The 22,706-nt window shown below is 41.1% G+C and overlaps 1 protein-coding gene across 1 annotated transcript; it reads right to left on the bottom strand.

Moving 5' to 3' along the window:
- Positions 1-353: 353 nt before the first annotated feature.
- On the bottom strand, positions 354-18,414 carry LOC143597042 (SH3 domain-containing protein 2-like). The gene is made up of 10 exons (XM_077075660.1): positions 18,317-18,414; positions 18,134-18,241; positions 17,983-18,052; positions 17,723-17,874; positions 16,901-17,002; positions 15,546-15,746; positions 15,395-15,457; positions 1,991-2,110; positions 1,831-1,905; positions 354-681 (listed from the first exon to the last, which is right to left on the bottom strand). Exons 1-10 carry the CDS (start codon positions 18,374-18,376, stop codon positions 568-570), a joined length of 1,065 nt encoding a protein of 354 aa, XP_076931775.1. The 5' UTR covers positions 18,377-18,414; the 3' UTR covers positions 354-567.
- Positions 18,415-22,706: the final 4,292 nt, after the last annotated feature.

Below are 22,706 nucleotides of genomic sequence, written 5' to 3'. Positions count from 1 at the left end.
TTGGAAACCTCAGCTCTAGCTGTAAAATAAAGGTTTTTAGCTAAGATTGCATAATTAAGTGATAACATCCGGACATCATATATCAATGATCTATTAAAAAAATATATGAATGGTTAGTGTGTTTTTATCTTCAAAAATGTCACAACATCGTTTCCTGCAAATCATCCTGTTCCATGTTTGGCCACGCAGAAATATATGTGACCATGTCTTGTTATATGTAATCACACATCCCCAAACAATTTTCTACTTAATGTTTATGAGATCAATTGATAATGTGTGCAAGTAACGGGCACGTTAAACAAAAAAAAAGGTCCCATTTTTCTAGCATTTCCCCGAAGTCGACTATTCATCGTGATTACCTTGACACCAAAGCACTACACTGTTCGTCAGTAAACGTGTGCGCAATTGAACAAAGTAAAAGAAATAAATACATAAAAAAAGAGGAAAAAAGAAAAAGAATACCGTGGACATTTGTTGCCAAGTCTAAAGTTAAATGGTTAAGGAAAGCAAAACCATGTTTAGAATCTTGCTAAATGATAAACAATTAGTTAGTTGCTTCTGCCACTGCTAAACTTCAGCCGCTTGGGTACCAAGAATCCGTTCTCGGCGTTCTACATACTCCAACGGGAACCAACCCGCCTTCCCTTCACATTCGCCTTCTGCCCAACCATTGCTCGACACCTGGCATAAAATAAAATGCAACTGCTAGTTTAGATTTGAGATCAATTCTTAGTACCACCATCAGAGGTGGCAAAATGGGTGGTCTGGTAGCATGTCAAAACGGGTCATATTGGGATGAGCCACCAACCCAAAACACCTTAACAATAAGTAATCCGTTGAAACCGAACGAGCCAAGTTTGATGATCTGAGATCCACATGGTTCGGTTTTGCCGGTTAACTGTCCGGCTGAATAGGGTTTTTAACGGACTGAGTTTCGAGTTACTTGGGTTGATCGAATAAGGTTATTCGAGTTTTGAAGCTGGATTCGAACTAGATTCGATAAACTAACTCGAATTCAGACCGAACACGAAATTTGCTTCGATTTGAATTAATCCCTCCGTCCCATTATAAGTGTCCACATTTCAATTTTTATTTGTCCCATTACAAGTGTCCACTTTCAAAATGTATTAGCTAATTTCCAAGTTTACCCTTAAACACACACAGCTAACATTAATAAACAATATTGATGGACCCACTTTTCAAGGGCATTATTGTCATTTGGTAAGCAAAAAAAGGTAATCATTCAATCCACCTTAAACTTTATGTTTTTCAAACCTGGACACTTAAAATGGGACGGAGTGTGAGTAATAGAAAAGGTTATCATTCAGCTTAAAAAGCTATTTTTCGATATAATTCAACTTAAAAAGCTATTTTTTTGCTTTGTAAATTCAAAAACTGAATTCTAAATTGGAATTCGAACTCGAACCGAATTGCGGATTTCTGAGTCCGATTCGGATATTGAAGACCGCTACAGCCAACGGTTTGGAACTTCTAACTGACATTTAGCGCTTTCTTCTTTTTTTCATTTTTGGAATACATAGGTGGTTATGTATATCATGCGCATGAACCATCCTTATCAATATAAAATTTTCAATAAAAATAACAAACCATAGGTGCGGTTCAACCCATAATTTTGTCAAAAACAGCCGAACCAGACAATGAACAATAAGTCATTATTCAGTCTTATATGAATGGACTTTGGATAGTGATCCTTTTTCCATCTTTGTAATAGTTATTCCACCAATCGATTGGTTATCGGTTTCTTTTCCCAGAAAAATAATTATTCATATCAACCTTCAAATTAAAAGGCAACTTAAAACTTTTTCCAACCTTTCGAACGACGACGTAGTCCCCAACTGTTAAACTGAGCTCAGCATCTGACTCTGCTTGATACGGATGTATGACCTATGGTTCAAAGAGATATGATAGATAACTTCAGCCATTGTTTCCAACCTACATAATCCTGAAATTGGTTGTAACAAAACAATACCTCTGCAAGAAAGTAGTCCATATTAGCTGCAGAGTTATCATGAGGTGGTGAAGAACTCATGGGTGAAACTGCTGCTGTTGTGGTGGGTGAAGCTTCGAATCGTTGGCGTTCTTGCAGCATCTAAAAAAGGTAACGTTTATATAATGTAATAATGCCTCAAATGAAGTAATGCAATACTCCTCAGAGTACATCAAAACTGCAATTAAATAACGTGTTCAAAGGCTTTGTCATATATATGGATAGTATAAATAGGCGTTCAACAGAGAACCAATTTTTAAGTATAGTGTGTATTTATTGCTATGATTATGATATATAAGGAGGTTATGTAACTGCATAACCGCCTCTCTTTCTCTCTTCCCCTATATTTGACCAGCAATATGTATTAAAGTTCTCCACTTAAACTTGGTTTTGTATGTATTGAGTGGCCTTGTGTGTGTGTGTGTGTGTTCGTGTGGCCGTGTGGGCATGATTTTTCAGGACAAGTATAATGTTCGCAATCACAGGAGCCACATATGCACTTGTACATGGTGCATAAAAGATAATTAAAGCTTGTGGGAGAGAGAAACATGTGTGCAATGTGCCACATTCAAAGCAATAGATGCATGTTCATATGCTGTTTTGTGGATTCCAACATATTATCGGTTCTGAAATGAGCGTCCTCCCTCTCAATATATAGTATAGGGAAGTTCAATACAGAGCCAAGTTTAACATAAAACTGTGAAAATCGCATAAACACTTATACATGGAAAAGTTAACATACAAATGAAGTTAATGTGCTAATTGTGAGAATCAAGTAGAGCAATTATGTAATTACATCATAGAGTAATTACATTTATACAAGTAGAGTAATTATGTAATGACATCATAGAGTAATTATGTAATGTAATTACTCTATGATGTAATTACATAATTGCTCTACTTGATTCTCACAATTAGCACGCTAATTTCATTTGTATTTGATCCAAACCTTACTTATACATATTGTATTATAAGTGAGTCATGTGACAAAACAGCTTTTAAACCGCCTCTCTTTGTCTCTCCAACAACATCTGATTGTTTTCCATGTACTGTGTATAAGTGCTTATGTATGTGTGTGCAGGGGTCATGTGTTTGTGGGGGTGGGTTGATACCTTTTAATGATAATAATAATAAGAATTTTGTGGGCCCAAATCAATAGAGACTATAAAAAGAGAAGTGTTATAATTTTCATTGGCATAAAGGAAATTCATAAAGAACCTGCACATATAACAATTTCAACCCCTTATATTTATAAATGGGTCAAATCTGTTGGGTTATGAAGGCCTTTGGATCGGTTTTATTAGGGCCCGGTTTTGGTTCCTAATTGTGTTTAACCCTAATCTTATTTATTATATATACCCATCATGTAATTGTAATCTTGGTTCTGAGCTAATAAGAAAACCTAGTTGCAGCCCATGGACGTAGGTCCCCTCGCGGGGACCGAACCACGTTAAATTCTTGTGTCATTTAATTTTCGTTTATGCGTGTTTATCGTTGTGCATGTGTGTGTTGTTTCACTTCGGCGCGCCGCTTTGTTCCTAACAAGTGGTATCAGAGCTTTGGCTCGTTGTTACACACGGTTTTGCATTGAGACGGTTTATAGAAATTGGTTTATCCTCATTCGTTTAATCAAACACTATGGTTGGCAGCTGATTAAGGCTCTTAGAAGAATAGATGCTTGAAAAAAGAATATACATATTTGGCAATATGAAAGAGAACCAAGAATATATTTTTTGCTGGTGTGTTGCCTTGGAGGAGCTGCCAAAGTTTTGGTGTGTAGAAGCAACTTTGCAAAATAGGTGGTTTTATTTCTTTAGGGTTATTATTGTTATTTCTTTTCTGTTATCGGGATTGGGTACCAATCCATGGAGTTATTTTTCTTGAGGTGTTCTTCTCGTTCAGTTGCAACAACAAAAAAAAAAAAATAATAATAATAATAATAATAATAATAATAAAGGTATTATTTTTTTATCTAAAGAGATTGGTACCAATTTGCTATTAAATCCTACGGTTGTTTTTATTTTGTTTCAATCGAAAGTCAAGGCTTTTTTTAGTCATTGTTTAGCCGTGGTCGAGTGAAGAAACACTAACCGGACCCCGGGCAGATTACTGGTAACCTGGGGGTTGGATAGCTGTTTCCCACGAGGGGTTAGACCCTTGGAAGATGATTCTTCTGATAACCTGCAAAACAGACACCGTGAGCTCGTCACTGAGAAGGGGGGGGGTTCCTCCTTGTGACCACCCTCCGGCGTGAGAATCAGACTAGATTGCTCTTTAAATATAAAAGTATATTAAGAGATTGCTAGAGCAGATATCAGGTATATTATGATGATATAAGATAATGTAATGTTCAGATGATCATACCATTTGGGGTATTTATAGCCGAAGGTAGGTTTCCAAGGAGGTATGGCCGGCTGCTACAGTGTTCCTGTTCATCAACAGTAGCCTACGCACGTGCCCTGCTGGTAGTTGGTGGGTAGGCAGCGGCTGATAGTGACCAGGCCTGCTGTGTACTATTCCCTTTCCACCAACTGCCGGCTACGCACGTGGTATGACAGTAGTTGGTGAGTAGGCAGCGGCTAATAGTGATACAGTACAGGAGCATGCTGCTCGCCATACTGTATCAGTGAGCTGTCGTATCTCTGATCAGATCTTTCGCCCATACCTCGTCAGGTACAGTAAAAGATCCTTCAGTATACGGACTGGCTTATTTGGGCGGGAATATTCCCCCTCCCGCCTCTGTGCGGGATTGCTCCCGGCTTGGCTCATTCCTTCAGGTGACACTGAATGATCGAGAGCTAAGTGCCTTGTGCGTGTAGCCATGCTGCGCGGGTGGCCTTCCCTAATGGCTTGTATCCGAAGCTGCGGGGACAGGCGGAGTCCTTCACCATTGGGAGGCATTTCCTGCGGGACCAGCTTGCGTACTGCGCGTAAGGACGTCACGTCTCTGAGCATGGTTGGTCCTGCGGATCCAGTTGGTCTCTGCGCAGACGTCCCTGTTTAAGGTGAGTCTTGCGGGTCCAACTGGGCTCTGCTGGGACCTACCTCTTCAAGTCCCCCCAGTCCAATGTTCTTCTCATGAGTGTTTAATAAAGTGAGGTGAACTTTTGGACTTGAGCAAAGGGTTTTGAAAAGGGTTTTGTAAGGTTTTCCATGGGGATTCTTTCCGCGGAAGTCCTTGTCACTTGCAGAAATGCCCGAGTTTCCTGCTTGGTCTTTGGGTATGATGCGGGTAGGTCTGTAACCTCCTCGCAAGTCAGGAGCATTGAGTCCCAGTTGTATGGATTTTCCATGAGGTTTTGGTAGTTTTGAACATAGTGATCAATTATGTTAAGACCATCAATTCCATCCTGGAGCTTCAAACAACGTAGTTCTCGACGTTCCCGCTATGCGGGGATGTTATTTCCGTTTCCGCAAGCATTGCCCAGAAGATCCTTCTTGGTTTCAATTCCCAGCGGAGCGCTAGGTATGTGAAGGGTTTTGCCTTAACACTGTACCTGCGCTCGTCTTACGGTTACTTTACTTCCAAGGTATTCCTGGCGTCAATTCCCTGCGGGTGCTAGGTATGTGAAGGGTTTTGCCTGAACACTGTACCCGCAGCCGTCTTATAGTTACTTGGTTGCCGAGGTACTTGGCTTCAATTCTCTGCGGGTGCTCGGTATGTGAAGGGTTTTGCCTTTACACTGTACCCGCATCCGTCTTACGGTTACTTGTTTGCCAAGGTTTATTTGGCTTCAATTCCCTGCGGGTGCTAGGTATGTGAAGGGTTTTGCCTTTACACTGTACCCGCATCCGTCTTACGGTTACTTGTTTGCCAAGGTTTATTTGGCTTCAATTCCCTGCGGGTGCTAGGTATGTGAAGGGTTTTGCCTTTACACTGTACCCGCAGCCGTCTTACGGTTACTTGTTTGCCAAGGGGTAAAGGGGTATTTTCCCGCTTACTTTTTAATATTTTCGAATTTTGAATTTTGAAATTCGAAGAGTTGGTGAAAAGATCAGAACAGTCCAAACCTCTGAAACGTCGTGCGACGGTTTCTTCTGACTGTGTCAGGACGTGCAGGAAGTTATGGTGACGTGACAGAACATGGTCATTCCAGTCGCTTTTTCAGGCGCGTGGGCGCGATTTTTCGGGCGCGTGGCCGCGAAATTACTGGCACACGTCCTTTCAACAGCTGTTGCCAGCTTGCTTTTTGCCACGTGTCATAGTTTCATTGCACATTCGATTTCTCTCTCCTCCGCATTAAATTCACCGCATTAATAACGATTACTATATAAAGGGGGAGAGGGTTTTTTGCAATTCACACTTTTCACTCTTCTCTTCATCTTTAAGGCGATTTCCGGCGAATACTCCTTTATTCAATCGAGCATTCTCTCGAAATCGTTCTCTTCTTCCTCTGCAAGATGTCTTCTCGTGATGCTGAAGCTATAGCTGACGACAGGGGTACTGCTGGCGAGTGCCAGTGTGCTCTGCCCGGCGATCAGTACCGGTATGTTGTCAGGAAGTTCATGCTCGATCATCTCGAGCCTGAGTTTCCTGAATCCCACCAGACCGTGTACGATGCCCCCAGAGGCAAGATCGGGGTTTATGCTGCATTTTTTGTCTATGGGAATCTTAGATTCCCATTGACGAAATTTGTTTACCGTGTCCTTGAGAGGCACGGTGTTCATTTGACCGAGCTGCACCCCATGGCGATCGCCAAGATTCGCCATTTTGAGTGGGTGTGCCGGATTTTGGGCATCGAGCCCCATGTGGACCGCCTGATGACCTTCTATACCTGGAGGTGCATCCAGGGGTGGTACACCTTGACGACCCGTATTAAGGGTCTGAAGATTTGCGACACCGAGCGCAGTCTTCGCGCGTGGAAGCAGGAATTCTTCTACATTTATGCCCGCGCCATCCCCCTTGCCATGAAGTTTAAAAATGGCCAAGCGATACCGAGCCTTCACGCCCCCAACTACCAGGAGGCGGAATGGTTTTCGAAGATATCCCGGATCCAATCTCCGGTTTACCGGTTTGCGGAGTCCGGGATGGTCATGTTAGGGATGAGCCGGGTGTGGAAGGATGCGTCTCAGGTTCCCATCCTTCTCGAATACGGTTTGAACTCTATTCCCTATGGTATGTCTTGTCTTTCTTTTTGATACGCGTTTGTCTTCTAACTGTTTCTTCTTTCAGAGGGAAATGATTTGGAGTCGCTTCTGTACCCGCGGGAAACCGACGGTCCTGCGCGGATGGGTACTCGTGCTCTGGACGAGGGCGAGTTGCCCATCCTGGAGCAAACGGCGGATCGGTTTGTGGAGGTCTATCCGCTGGGCCACGAGATCCTGAGCCACCGGCGGCCAGGTAAGGCGATATTCTTTCCTCAATCCCTCAATGCTGTACCCGCTGCTGGAATTCCTGACCCGTCTTCTTCTGAGGAATCCTCAGATGCTCCTCCGTTGGTGCGGAAGAAGAAGGCTGTTGCCGGCGTGAAAGGGAAGGAGAAGGCCTCCACAGCTGATCCAGTGGTTCTATCTGACTCGGAGTCAGATAGTGAAGAAGTGGCGGGGAAGCCCGGTGGTGAGAAGACCACTGCTCCGGAGGCTACGACCGTTACCTCCGGAGAACCAACGAAGACGACGGTGACCGGTACCAAGAGGCCGGCTCCATCGGGTTCCTCCCCGCCCGTCCGTACGTTCAGGGTCAAGAAAACCCGTAAGTACAATCATAATGTCTGTAGATTTATCACTTCATAAATTTAACACTTTCTTCTTTGTGCAGGCGTGGATGTTGACGCATTCCGGGGTGAAGCGCAGGGGAGTACCTCCCCGCCAATGACGGTAGGCTCGGTCAGCCTTCCTGAGGCGTCGACCCAGGCGCCTGCGCCTGCATCCGCTGGTCCAGTTGCTCGTTCCTTTGAGCCAACTGTTCCGGCCGAGATGACGTCACCGCCGGCCGTTAGTGCGATTTTTACAGCATCCTTCACGGAGCCGGCGGTTACTGCTGCTGCTGAGGAGGCGGCAACCGCGGCGGCGACCACAACGGCGACCACGGCGGCTGCCACCATGCCCGCGCCACCGGCGACGACGGCCGGACCATCAGGTACGCGCAGGGCTTCCCGCCGATCTTTGCCCCCTTCCCGTCTGCCTGACCTGTTGGATGGATTTCCTTTAGGTTCAGGTGATGGGTTTGGCGGCTATCGGCCTGTCATTGACCCTACAGGTGCGTAGGGTTCTTTTTTTTTTTTTTTCCTTATATATTTCATCATCTTTTCCTAACTGCCTTTGTTTCTTTTGCAGTGTCGGATTCCAATGAAGTGTATGTTCCACGATGGAACATACGCCGAGGAACAACCCTTCGCACACCTGTGGAGTGCGTGGACTGGGCTCGCCACGCTGCTCCCCCGGGTGCGTTGGGGGAAGCCATGGTTAGCTACCAGGAGGGTAGGCTAACCAATGAGCTTCGGGTTCTCCAGGCCCGGATGCAGCCGCGCGTCGAGCTGCTTTGTCGTGAAAACGACAAGTTGAAAGCAGCTCGCGCCAAGGACGTATCTGAGGCGCGTGCTCTTCGGGAGGAGAACCAACAGCTGGCGGCAGCTGCCGCCGACAAGGAGAAGGCCTTCAAGGCCCTCGAGGTTGAAGTTCAGGCGCGACTCGAGGCCCGCTCCAAGGCTGCCCAAGCTGTGAATGAACAGCTTCGGCTGGCCAGGGAGACTGCGCGAAACGCAACCGAGAGGGCTGCCAAGGCTGAAGCCGTTGCTGAGCCTTTGCGTGTGGAGAATGAGGAGCTCAAGGCCAAATTAGAGGCTCTCCAACGTGCTCATGATGCCTTGGCAATGGAAGATGCCAAGAAACTCCAGGAAATCTTGGACCAAAGGGGGGTGCTTGACCACACCGAGCGGAAGCTTAAGGGCGTCGAAGAGGCTGCCGCAAAGGAAGTTTTACTTGCCAACCTTAACAAGAGCGAAGCCGAACGCGCCCATAACGAAGCTCAAGCTGCCCTCCAATGGCTTCTTCGAGAAGCGTTGCCTCAGGTATGTTTAGCTTTATCTTCACGCTTTTCTTTTGTAAGAAAAGGTTCTAATACTTGTATTTTTTCTTTGTAGGTTGTGCGTCGGGTCTTTTCAGAGACCTCTTACGATGATGCTATGAGCGCAGCCCTCAACGCTTCTCATGAGGATGGGGAAAAGGCCGGCTTCCTGCTTGGTCTAGGGTTTGTTGAGAAAGGCGTCCCGCCTTCCAACTTCCCTTTGTTCGATGTGGATACCGAAGCCATTTATGACCAAGCATTGAACCAATACGCCGCCTTCCCGCATCCAGTGGTGGAAAAGGTGGACGAAGTAGCTGTTGCTGATGATGGGTTAGCTGTCCTCAAAGCGTTCCTCGAACCACCCCGTTCTTCTGACGGAGCGGGTCCAAGTGGAAGCGGCCCTGAAGCTTGATCCTGAAGATCCCTTCCCATTGCTAAGATAGACTTGTATAGTTTTATTCTTTTAGGCGGGTAGTTACCCGGCCATTCTTGTAATATATTATTTGGAATATTAATCTTTTTGCTAAGATTGTTATTTCCTTCTCTGGGTTCCTTGCTTTATAAACTTATGACTTGCATACTTAGTTTAAATTAGCAATTTTTCCAAGTGTTTAGAATAAGTTAACCTTTGAACGTGGTTGATAATGGGTTAAAGTTTCGCTTCCTCCTTCGTGATTGTGCGGGTAGAACAGTCACTTGCACTTGGTAGGATGGCTAAACTTTAACCTTCATCTGACCTGCGTGTAGGTTTTCCTTATCTTTCTTCGAAATTTCTAAGGCATTATGAAAAGTTAACCTTTGACCGTGGTTGATAATGGATTAAAGTTTCGCTTCCTCTTTCGTGATTGTGCGGATAGGACCGTCACTTGCACTTAGTAGGATGGCTTAACTTTAAACCTATATCTGACCTGCGTGTAGGTTTTCCTCATCCTTTGAGGATAAGTTTTTGAACCGTTCGACGCGCGGTTGTCAATAGGTTATTGTTCAGTTTCCCCATTATGATTCGTGCGGATAGACCTGCACTTTCATTTTTGGGTGCTGAACCTCTCCTTCAACTGACCTGCGTGAAGGTGTTTTTTTTTTTTTTTTTTTTTTTATTATTGGGTTTGTGCGGGTAGAACCGCCTTCCCACGCAATCGACTTCACATAATGTGTTGCCATTACCAATGTTCAGAAAAGTATAAATGTAAAATCATCAGCTTCGATGTTCTAAAGAGAATCATTTCCATTAGAAGTGGCTCTTGGCCTTTTCTTTACAAATTGGAATTGATTTACATGCAAACTGTGTAAATGAGCTCCCTTCCATGTTGGGATGGGAGCGCCATCGAGCCGATACGCACCTGGTTCGGGATCTCGTTCTTTACGCAGCATGTAGTCTCAATGTTGAAGCTGGAATTTTTATTCGTTTTCCCCAGCTGGGGTTTTACACGCACCTGCCTGCTCAGCCTTTATTGCGCCACGAGGTGCGCGAGCGTCCCATCTCTGACAAATACTTCGACCATGTCCTTTACGTCTATGCATTCTTCAGTGTTGTGGCCTTTTGTCTTGTGGAAGTCACAGTATTTGCTCCGATCAGCATCGTGACGATGTCGGATTATTGGAGGCTTTGGCCATGGGAGCTCTTCAGTGGCGAATATCTCAGTGACGCTTTTGGTGAGTGGCGTCCATCTGGAGTTCCGGTGCGACTGTACATTATCCCTTCCGCCCAACCGATGTTGCAAGCCGGATGAGGTGTCAAAGTTTACCCTTGACTGCCAAATGCCTTGCTTTCGTTTTTTATTTAGTCGGGCGGTGAGGACGTTGTCTTCTCTCGTCCTCTGGGTGTAGAGGTTTGTGCTCTGTGGGAGATCTTTACCCAGTTGCTTCTCTGTTTCCGCATAGCGTTTTGCTGCTGTCATGATGCCATCCCATGTGGATGGCATGCCATCTTTACCCGTTAGGGTGCGGATGAGCTCTGGGTCATGTGCGCCCTGGATGAAGACAGCGCGAACAAGATCTTCGCTGATATTGCCTAAACTTAGCTTCTTTGAGTTGAAGCGAGTGATGAAGTTTGGCAGAGATTCATCTTCCTCTCGTATGCATTTGAGGATTGTCCATTGCTCCTCGGTATACTTTCTTTGCTGGCTGAAGTGTTGGCTAAACTTCTGCTGGAAGTCTGCCCAGTCGTAGATGTGGTTGACCGGTAGGCGATCAAACCAAGCTCTAGCAGCCCCCACCAGCGTCATTTGGAACATGTAACACCACGTGGGTTCCGTCCAATTGCTGACGGTTGCCCCCGCTATGAACCTGTTCAAATGATCGTCTGGATCAGATATACCGTCATATGTGCCTATGTTGGGCATTTGTTTGGCACTCTTTGGGGCGATTGCTTCAGCAATGTCCCTTGCAAATTTGGACGTTCCTGCATTTGCAACGTTTGGTCTGAACGTTTTGGAGAAGTCTCGTGGACTTCCACCTGTGCTTTTTGGTTTGAACGCTTGTCCAAAATGCCTTTTCGGTTGGGATTCCGTTTCCTTACGCTTCCCTTTTGCCCTATGGCGAGGGTTCGCGTCGGAGTCGGATTCCTCCGAGTCATCCTCCCAGTATTCGAATTCGTCGGCCTGTTGCACGGAACGCAAGCGTTCGTTCAACTCAGCCTGGAATTCCTTTTGTCGTGCCTCCGCCCATGTCTTAACTTCATCGAGAGTCTGGCGGGGGAGTCTTCGTTTCTCAAACTGGATATCGGTGGATCCCAGTAGGTGATCATTTACTGCACTTGCCCCAGCTTTGGTAAGTGGGGTAGTGTTCATAAAATTTACTTCACTTGCCCCGGCTTCGGTAGCCGGGGAAGTGTTCGTAAAAACTGTGTTGCCGGTATTCCCCCCAGTAGCTGGGGTTGTGGTTACCGGAATTTCTCTAACCATCTTTGTAAAAGTTTGAAAAAACTGGAGAAAATTGTAGTTCTAGCTTTATGCACGGATGGCGCCAATGAAGAAACACTAACCGGACCCCGGGCAGATTACTGGTAACCTGGGGGTTGGATAGCTGTTTCCCACGAGGGGTTAGACCCTTAGAAGATGGTTCTTCTGATAACCTGCAAAACAGACACCGTGAGCTCGTCACTGAGAAGGGGGGGGTTCCTCCTTGTGACCACCCTCCGGCGTGAGAATCAGACTAGATTGCTCTTTAAATATAAAAGTATATTAAGAGATTGCTAGAGCAGATATCAGGTATATTATGATGATATAAGATAATGTAATGTTCAGATGATCATACCATTTGGGGTATTTATAGCCGAAGGTAGGTTTCCAAGGAGGTATGGCCGGCTGCTACAGTGTTCCTGTTCATCAACAGTAGCCTACGCACGTGCCCTGCTGGTAGTTGGTGGGTAGGCAGCGGCTGATAGTGACCAGGCCTGCTGTGTACTATTCCCTTTCCACCAACTGCCGGCTACGCACGTGGTATGACAGTAGTTGGTGAGTAGGCAGCGGCTAATAGTGATACAGTACAGGAGCATGCTGCTCGCCATACTGTATCAGTGAGCTGTCGTATCTCTGATCAGATCTTTCGCCCATACCTCGTCAGGTACAGTAAAAGATCCTTCAGTATACGGACTGGCTTATTTGGGCGGGAGTATTCCCCCTCCCGCCTCTGTGCGGGATTGCTCCCGGCTTGGCTCATTCCTTCAGGTGACACTGAATGATCGAGAGCTAAGTGCCTTGTGCGTGTAGCCATGCTGCGCGGGTGGCCTTCCCTAATGGCTTGTATCCGAAGCTGCGGGGACAGGCGGAGTCCTTCACCATTGGGAGGCATTTCCTGCGGGACCAGCTTGCGTACTGCGCGTAAGGACGTCACGTCTCTGAGCATGGTTGGTCCTGCGGATCCAGTTGGTCTCTGCGCAGACGTCCCTGTTTAAGGTGAGTCTTGCGGGTCCAACTGGGCTCTGCTGGGACCTACCTCTTCATCGAGCATGTTGACCGATTAGGGTTTGGTTAAGAACTCTTGGATTCGTTGGGTGTTGCTCGGATTGTGTCGGTTTTGGATCTGGGAGTAAGATTGTTAGCGTTTGACTGTGATTGAAGACCGGGTTAGGGTTTGTTTACTGAGTTCGGGTCTGACTAGTTATTATCAACCGTATTTTGGGAAACCGTGTTTTGTGAAGAACAACTGTTTGGGTCAGATTAGTCTATAGTCAGAGGTCAGAGGTAATTGTTTACAATTTATTTACAGTTTCTGATTTATCGGTTATTGTAGGGACAGATAAGTTATTTTGACAGTGTTCAGTTGAACAACTGTCAAGTTCAGGCCCGTGTCATTGTTGTGTCTATCACTGTCATCGATCTGTGTTTCCTGTTTGTTATTGTTATAGCTGAAGACGGGATGGTTGTGATCGTAGTGTTCAACGGTTAATTATTTCGGTTGGTTGGTTTGTTAAAGTGAACATGGATGTGGTACTAATATGGGAAAAACCTGGAGAAAATGGAACTGGCGGGTGCGCTGGTGACGACATAAGTGAAAAATAATAGGTCAGTTGCAAGTCATGTGAAATATTGCTCGTCTGGATGATCTTTCGGTTAGGGTTTGCGTTAATTGATCGTGTGTACGGTCATAGAACCCTTGGTACCGCATGTTTTCATGAAAGTTCTATTGTTGTTATAACTGTTTGCCTGTTTGCTGGTTCGGAACTGTGATTATTACTTCTTGTTCATCTGGAATCGTGAAGTTATATCTTGTTTGGTGGTGATCAGTGGTACACCATTTGAGAGGTTCAGAATCTCGTGTTGGGTAAAGTTATTTGCATGGAAAGTACAAGTGGGGTTCATCTCATGGAGTGTTGGTGTGGCATGGGTTGGGATAACAGAGACAGTGGGAGCTGAGCATAGTCGACTTGTTAGGCTGCGTAGAGGTGAGACATTTTAAGAGTCGATGTCGAAAGGTTTGGAATTATGCTTTTGAGAATGTATCTGGGGTTGATGCATTGGGACTCAGTGAAGGCGGTGAAGACTCTTGGGTTCAAGATTCCGGTATGCTTTATTTCTTATTACTCACTTCAATAAAGCATTGGTGAATTTTTTTGTTAAAGACTTTTGGAAGATATGGTTTCTGTATCATCGGAAGAAGTGAACCAACTATCGAGCTATAAAGTCTTGGCTTGCTGAATCGGGTAGAGCTAAGGGGTTTCAGTTTGCAGACATGAAGCCTAGAGCCACGAGGATGTCAGCTTGAGCGTATTCGAAGATCTGAACATGTTCAGGGTTTGGGTAACAATGAAGCACGCGGTGTGTTCTAGGTTTGTTTCCAAAGAGACGTTGGGTTCGAGGACCAGGAATCCGAATGTGAAAATCTATCTTGGTATAGTCTGCTGATTTGGAGAGTGTTTATCCTCTTGAAGTCTTTGGAGCCGGTAGTGTGAGTGAGGGCCAGTTAGATTGAGGATGAGTCATTGGCGGGTTTTGTCATGGCTGGGTCTGTGATAACCGGATTGGAGCTCTCGGGGCTTCAATGGGCCTTTTAGGTAACTGATGAGAAGGGCAGTTGCAACTAGGGTGTGGATTGGTGAAATCTTAGCTTGTTGCCAGGGAACTAACTAGAGGCTTGAAGAATATTTGTTGTTGAAGTTTTAGCTTGTTCTTGGAACTGGAGGCTTAGTAGATTTCTGTTATTGAAGATTACTGGAGTTACTGGATGACTGGGTTATTGTTATTTGCTGTGGACGGTGGGCTGAAGTTTATCGCAAGGCCTTCAAGTGGGAGATTGTTGGGTTATGAAGGCCTTTGGCCGGTTTTATTAGGGCCCGGTTTTGGTTAGTAATTGTGTTTAACCCTAATCTTATTTATTATATATACCCATCATGTAATTGTAATCTTGGTTCTGAGCTAATAAGAAAACCTAGTTGCAGCCCGTGGACGTAGGTCCCCTCGCGGGGACCGAACCACGTTAAATTCTTGTGTCGTTTAATTTTCGTTTATGCGTGTTTATCGTTGTGCATGCGTGTGTTGTTTCGTTTCCGCGCGCCGCTTTGTTCCTAACAAGAAAATCAGGTTATGAGGTCTAATGGGTCAATTCGGGTTACAAGGCAGTAAAGGATAGCCAAAAAGGAAACAGGATCAAAACCACGAAGAAGTGTATTTTAGTGGCTAAAGCCTCCAAAATCATGTTATTAAAAAAATACATTAATACTGAAATAATACAATTCTTCTTATCAATTTGAGTTGCTGCTTATTTACCAATAAATCGGGCTAAGTATTTCTATGGCTAACCCAACCGGACAGTTACCAATCAATGGTGGTTGTGATTACCCATTTTGACCCATCGGCCCAGCCACCCAATCCACCAAGTTAGGGAGCGTGTTCTTCCTTTTTACATATTAGAAATGAGTGCCAAGTGTAACCAACACATACCTCTCCTTCAAGTCGATCAAGTATATGCACAACTTTTTGATAATGATTTTTCTCTGCTTCAACCTTCAATTCAAGATAAAATAATAACATTTCAAATTTATTATATCAAAAAACTTCAGAAACAAAACATCAACGAGCATATAAAGTTTACCATGGTTATAAGACGTTGAAGTGTTAACCTCTGCTGTTGAGCTTCCACAGCTGACATGGTGGCAATAGCTTCTTTACCCAATATATTCATATTTGACTTTAGCTCCTGAAGTCTAGCTTGTGCAGCCTCAAACTTTGACAAATTTTCGGGATTCTCATTAGATTCCTTCACTTTTGCTTGCCTTCTTGCAACTTCAATAACCTGTTAATGTCCATACGAACTATGGTTAAGAATAGAGGTGACCAATCATAGCTGGTTTAGATCAAGGCCAGGTTATATTCACTAGAAGTAAAACTTTCTAAAATCACACACACGCACACACACACATGTGTATACTTGGTTTAAAAAAGCGTTAGGCGAGACGAGGCGTTTTGTTCCCAGAACACAAGGCGAGCGCCTTAAGCGCGAGGCGAAAGCTTCACGTAAGCGAGGCATGGGGTATTAATTTATATTTTTAAAATACTATTTCCTATGATTTAATTACTTAAATACCAACAATACATATATAACACAAAACTAGAACTAATTGTTTGTAAGTTTTTATTAAAATATTATACTTTAGTTATAATTTATGAAAGGAAACTTAATTTTTAGTTATAATTTATTTATGAAAGGAAACTTAATTTTTAGTTATAATTTATGAAAGGAAACTTAATTTTGACAAAAAAATTATCCCCTCACGTTTAAAATAAAAGGTATCTCCTCAATTATAGGAGATAACTAAGATATTTTTTTCTAAAAGAAGGAAACTTAATTATGTATTATAGTTAATTAGGGTTTCATATTCGAGCCAGCAACCCAACTTCTTCATCTTCTCCAAAGTTCCCAGCCTTCTTATCCACGAATTCTCCATTTCCAGGTAAGTAAACAATAAATCTAGCCCTGCTATGACCTGTTTCTACATAAAGTGTAGCCTGAGGCGAAGCTGCCTCAGGCCGCTTCATGTAAATCTGCGCCTTACGTAAAATAAGGCGTTTTTCTAGTCACCTTGACCGCGTCACGCTTGAGGCGCGCCTTTTTAAACCAAGTGTGTGTATATATAAAGGATTTGGATCAAATACAAATGAAATTAACGTGCTAATTGTGAGAATCAAGTAGAGTAATTATATATACAGGTAGAGTAATTATGTAATTATATCATAGAGTAATTATTAACGTGCTAATTGTGAGAATCAAGTAGAGTAATTATATATACAAGTAGAGTAATTATGTAATTACTCTATGATGTAATTACATAATTACTCTACTTGATTATCACAATTAGCACGCTAATTTCATTAGCATGTTATATATATATGTGTGTGTGTGTGTGTGTGTGTGTGTGTTTTAGAAATAAGTTATGTACTTATGTTAACCTGAGATTCAGCTTCTTGTCTGACTCTGTCATATCTTTGAGCATGACATCGAGCATCCTCCAAGGGAGCTCCAACAACCATAGCTCTTAAAGGATCTGCAACCTATAGTTGAAAAGATTTTATTGTATAACTTTGTGACTATATAGGATGATGAATGAAGGCATATGGACGATTAGGTAATTTAACATTTAACATTTTCATTTGTCATATATGATGTAAAGAGGAATGAAGATGCGATTGCGTGAGGATAACTAAGATTGGATCCGAAATGGAAATTAAAACTTGGGGTCCCACCAAGGAGTTGGATAAGGCTTTGCCTTTCCAAGGGGTGAGGGTTCAGTCATGTGGTCGTAAAAAAAATCTAATTTAGGAGTAGAGTAGAGAGTGTGTGGAGTTTCCGTTAAAAAAACAAAGAACTTGTGGGTCTCATTTAATTATAGGTTCCACAAAATGGATATGAAGTATATTTATGATCTATTGTGAGTCCCATGACCTATTTGTGTCAAATGGAACCCAGGAGAACTTTTTTTTCTCTATCAAAATGAAACTTTTAATGTTAATTATAAAAATTATAAACATAAAAAATCACAGTCAGTGAATAAGAATGGAGGAAATAGAAAATCAGGCTGATTGATACTCTTTCAACTGCATATAATATACTAAGGGAAGGGAAGATTCAACGGAAAAAAGGCCCTACACAAAATTGGCCAAGTAAACCAATTAAAGATTTTAAAATAGATCTCAACAATTAACACGAGTCAATGTATGCAAATTGAAATAAATTTTTTTTAAAAAGGCGGTGAAAATTGAAAAATTGTTTACCTGTGTGCCAAGGGCTTTGAGTAGATGTTCTCTTTCCCTTTCGATATCCATACGAGCACTACTGTAAGTCATTGCTGCTTTGGATAAAGCATTACCACTAGTGCAAGTGTTCTCTGCACCGTATTTCCTGCTGTCTTCGGAGAGTTTAGTACCTATGAGCAAATCATTTTAGTAGAGAAAATCCTAAAATAATCTATATTGACCCATTTGAGTTGAGATTAAAGAGAAACATTTAATTAATTATTATCATGGTAGCTTACCGATTTCAACTTGTTTTGTTCCAAGTAGAATAAAACCCTCAACAGCACGGACAATGTCACGTTGAAAATGCTGGTAATAATAATCATAATAATACAGGCAGCAAATAAAAGTAAAAGGTCACAATAAATATATATAAATGTAGGAATTAACCTTGGCGGATCGAGTTGATATGTAAAGCTTTTCAAGGTTTTGATGTTGTTGAGATTGTATTTCAACTTCAGAGCCTCCAAGTCCAGTAGAAAACTGTTTGAGAACCGCCTACCATATATATATATTTGAAGTCGGATCTGAGTAATTCATTTTGAAATGAAGAGAGAAAAGCTACTTCAGTACCTGCTGTTGTCTAGCGACCTGTTCTCTGAGCTTCTGCGCTTGTTTTCGTATTGCATCCATTGCAGACACCAATCAATTTGGGGACGGACTCTTTTTCAAATGTTTCTTCTTGGTTGTTTCACTGGAAGGAAGGAAGGAAATAATAATAATAATAATAATAATAATAATAATAATATCACCTATTGTATCATGTTTTTTCTTTTCAAGACTGTTTGATAAATGCTTAAGTGCTAAATCATTAAGAGGTCTGAATGGTTAAGAGTATCTGAACGAATGAGTAAGTGCTGTTTGGTTGAACATTTGAATAACTGTGTAGAATGACTATTTTACCCTTCTAAACCCCCTCTACCAAATGTGTTCAACCATACTACCAACAACATAATACATATTGCAAAATAGCAAACCAACAATTTATGTTGAACCAAACTACGAAATCACGATCAAACAAATTAAAGAGGTAACCAATATGGTGACCCGCGCGTGTTTCGCCGCAACATGTTAAACCATGAAGCGTGTCGATTTTGTAGTACATGTTCGTCAGCGAGTTTATCATAACAAAGTTTATTAAATAAACACAAAATAATACAAAGTTTATTAAAAGAATCGTAATCGAATATAATACAATAGTATGTACTACACCAAATCGGTGTCACTTTCTTGTAATCAATTACGCCTTGCTAAAGTATATGAGAAAATAAACTTGATGTCTACTTCCTTGGGATGCATCAGGTTGGCGTTCAATCCTCCAAATATATTTCTGTTCAATTTGCAATAACTTTACGCTTGCCACCCAAAATTTCCTAACTTTAACCACACAAACAATGGCGTTCAAAGCCCGAATACTTTACAATTGTTTGGTTGTGAATGTAAAGAACGGGCTCAGCCCGAATACTAATATTTCTAGCAACTTTACCAATAGTGGCCTCCACACCTTGTCTACACCTTTTTTGTTGATTACAACATCAATTTTCCAACACTCGAAGTCTTGAATAACAATTACATGTATATGAAGCATTACATTAGCATCCACTTTTATCCATTGGTTATAGTTAATGATGACTGTTCTTGAGGAGCACTGAATGTAAACTATAAAGCATCAGGCAAACAAACTTGTGGAGTAAATTAGTTAATAATTCAATCTATCTTTTAGCAAATATAAACATATTTATATGATAATCTATATTATATATAAAGGAAGAGTGATGGGCACAAACGTCTTTTCATAATTACATGCGAAGGACAAAATCGACATTTCATAATAGGGCAAGAAAAGTAATTTGTCAATGTACCCATCAATTCTTAAAGCTTTAGTACAACATTATAAAGCTACACTTTTGGTGAGATTACTCTTCAATCCTTTTGAAAACAAAAGGTTATGATTTAAATATGTTATTATTATGGTGACTAAAACAAAAGGTTATGGTTTAAATATGTTATTATTATGGTGACTATCCACATTCTTAACTCTCATGTTTCATTATGTTTCTATTAACTTGTTAGCCTATATATAGTGGATTCTTGTGCTTGTATTAGATATACATACATATATACCAATGAATAACAACCTCTCTTAAAAGATCGTCATAGCTAACGTATGATTGCAAACTTTTGTCATAGTTATCACTCACATTTGGTCATATTAACCTATAAAAGAAGATGTTATGAAGGCGTGAAATATGGAATGAGAAGTTACCATGCGTTGTTGCATTTTACTTAATACTAACCTCCTCGATTGTCATTAACCCAATGGTGAGTTTGCTGGATTGGTTATGTTGTTGAAACGATGTGTCTAACATTCCAACGTGGTTAGTACGATTTTGTATGCTTAGGTCATTGAACCTTGGCGGACGTCCTGGTCGACGGAGTTGTGGCGATGCCGTAACGATGATATCGACGTCATGAAATTTTTGTGTCGTTTGATCATTACTGCGATGACGGCACCGCCCTGGTTGCTGGGTTGTAACCGGAGGTGGAGTAGGATTGTTTGGAATGTGTGACGATGAAAATTGTGGTGCTGCATTGTTGCTTGATAAGATGTTGGCAACGGAATGTGGGCAACAATATATGTCATCTCTTGTATTATTGTTGATTTTTAATCATAATAAACAGTTCCAAGTTTCAATGTATTACAATTTTGTATGAAACTTCTTATTTAGACTCAACATTATAAAACTTTGTTTTTTTACCACATTTAAATCCTTAGTTTATATAGTTTTAATAATTATAATTACTAATATAAAATTCAGATTTCTATAATAAATAAAGACTCTAAATATAAGTTAATAAACAAAAGGTTATGGTTTAAATATGTAATAATTATTATGGTGACTATCCACGTTCTTAACTCCCATGTTTTGTTTCCAAATTTCTTAATGTTATAATGTTGGGTTAAATGTAAACATAAAACCATAATCATTTAATTTAAACATGAACTATGTACAATGTTACATTAACAATAAAAGCCACAAGTTTTATTATGTGAACATAATGTAATGTAATTAATTGTGCATCACGTCGAAGGATTTGAGAGTATTGTTTTGAGGAGCGGAGAGGAGGAAGATTATAAATATTTAATAGGGATTAACGATGAAATCGCATGAAATGCATAAAGAAGGTAGCGGTCTAGGAAACCAAGAGCAATGTAATTATTATATATTATCATAATTAACAATGTTTTATTATGTGAACATAATGTAATGTAATTAATTGTGTATTATTATATGCACTTAATGTAGCTAAAAACCTTTTGCATCCCTAATGATTGAAGAGTTAATAATTATGATTATTTATATAAAATTTATATTTCTATAATAAATAAAGAGTCTAAATAAGCTAAAAAACAAAAGGTTATGGTTTAAATATGTTATTATTATTATGGTGCCTATCCACATTTTTAACTCTCATGTTTTTTTTTTCAAATTTCTTAATGCTATAATGTTGGCTTAAATGTAATCGGTTTGTTAACGGGTCACAGATCAGCATCTTATCGGGTCACAAGGTCAAATAGTCAACTTTGTTCCGAGTCATCGGTGAGTATATGTGATATCATCAAATATTTAACAGGACATGTGTGTGTAAGAATTCTAAGTTGACCGGTGTATGAGGTATGGATTAGAGATGAACGAAAGCTAATTCAATTGACGATCCGTTAAGAGAGGTTATTATTCATTGGTATGTATGTATGTATATCTAATACAAGCACAAGACACCACTATATATAGGGTAACAAAGTTAATGGAAACACTTTTTTAATTAGTTGTGGTTTTAATAGTTACTAGGTTTTGTTTAAACTATGATGTTTCTTTAACATAATGGTTCTATTTGTTAGTTTAGTCCAAGTTTAAAAATATTCAAACTTTATTTAGGTTTCTAAAGGATTTGTCGGTTAAAAAAATTCAGAATCAAATTGGATGCATTCGTAGTTTTATTATGTGATGAACCTTACCAAAACCGACCCAACTTTTTTATATTTGATTCCATGAAATTGGAGCATATAAAAACAGTGCACCCTCATGAAAAAATTTCTGGATCCGTCACTGGCATAAGGACAAAAATCGATTAAAAAATAAAATATAAATATGTTAGCTAAAGAATAGAGTCTGAAATATGCTTAATGAATAATCACGCAATTTTCAATTTACTCTAGAAAATGTAGGAGAGTATGAATTTTGATACGAAACTATCAAATTTTATTGAAAAACTAATATTTGAAAATAAACGAAATCAGTGTAAGACAAATATAAAATTCTAAATTAAGATTTGGAAGTAATTAGTTAATAATTTATCATATATTTTAAACACGAGTACTACTGAAAATTTTAAGATTGTTAAAAAGTTATATTAAAACATCTTCTTTGTAATAAACAAATAAAATAAAATCGCAATGAGTCAATGTCATGAGGATTCTTATAATAAGCTTGTCTTCTTTATTTGTCTGCAAAGAACTTTAAGAATTTCAATTTAGAACACAACTTGACTATTGTGTTGACTTTTGTTACCTGCAGAACTTAAAGCTGTAGGTTCATAAACCTGGTGGTTACTGAAAATTGAAGTGTAAGTGTTAACCAGGACCTAAAAGGGTTATAAGGAATTTCAATTTTCCATACTAATGTTAATGATTGCTGCAGCAAATGAACCGTGAGCTTGTTTCGGCTCACTACCACTTGCACAGGCAACATCAGGATCCTTATCTTCGTCGCCGTTATTCAATTTCTTTCATGCATCGCCTTTTCAGGTTAATTGAAGAATATGGTCCTCCTGTTCTTTGATTCTCTCCCCTGAGACGTAACAATCTCACGTAGCTCTTTTGTCTCTTTCTGGCAGTAAGAGATATAACTCATTAGTCTTCGTTACCGGTACCGAAAATCGGTACCGAATTGGTACCGTCGGT

Source organism: Bidens hawaiensis, unplaced genomic scaffold (genome assembly GCF_021521415.1).
Source record: "Bidens hawaiensis isolate Kalapana, Puna unplaced genomic scaffold, B.hawaiensis_p1.1 tig00047510_1, whole genome shotgun sequence".
Taxonomy (NCBI): domain Eukaryota; kingdom Viridiplantae; phylum Streptophyta; class Magnoliopsida; order Asterales; family Asteraceae; genus Bidens; species Bidens hawaiensis.
The sequence above is the reverse complement of the archived record's forward strand: the minus strand, read 5'-3'. Positions and strand labels throughout refer to the sequence as shown.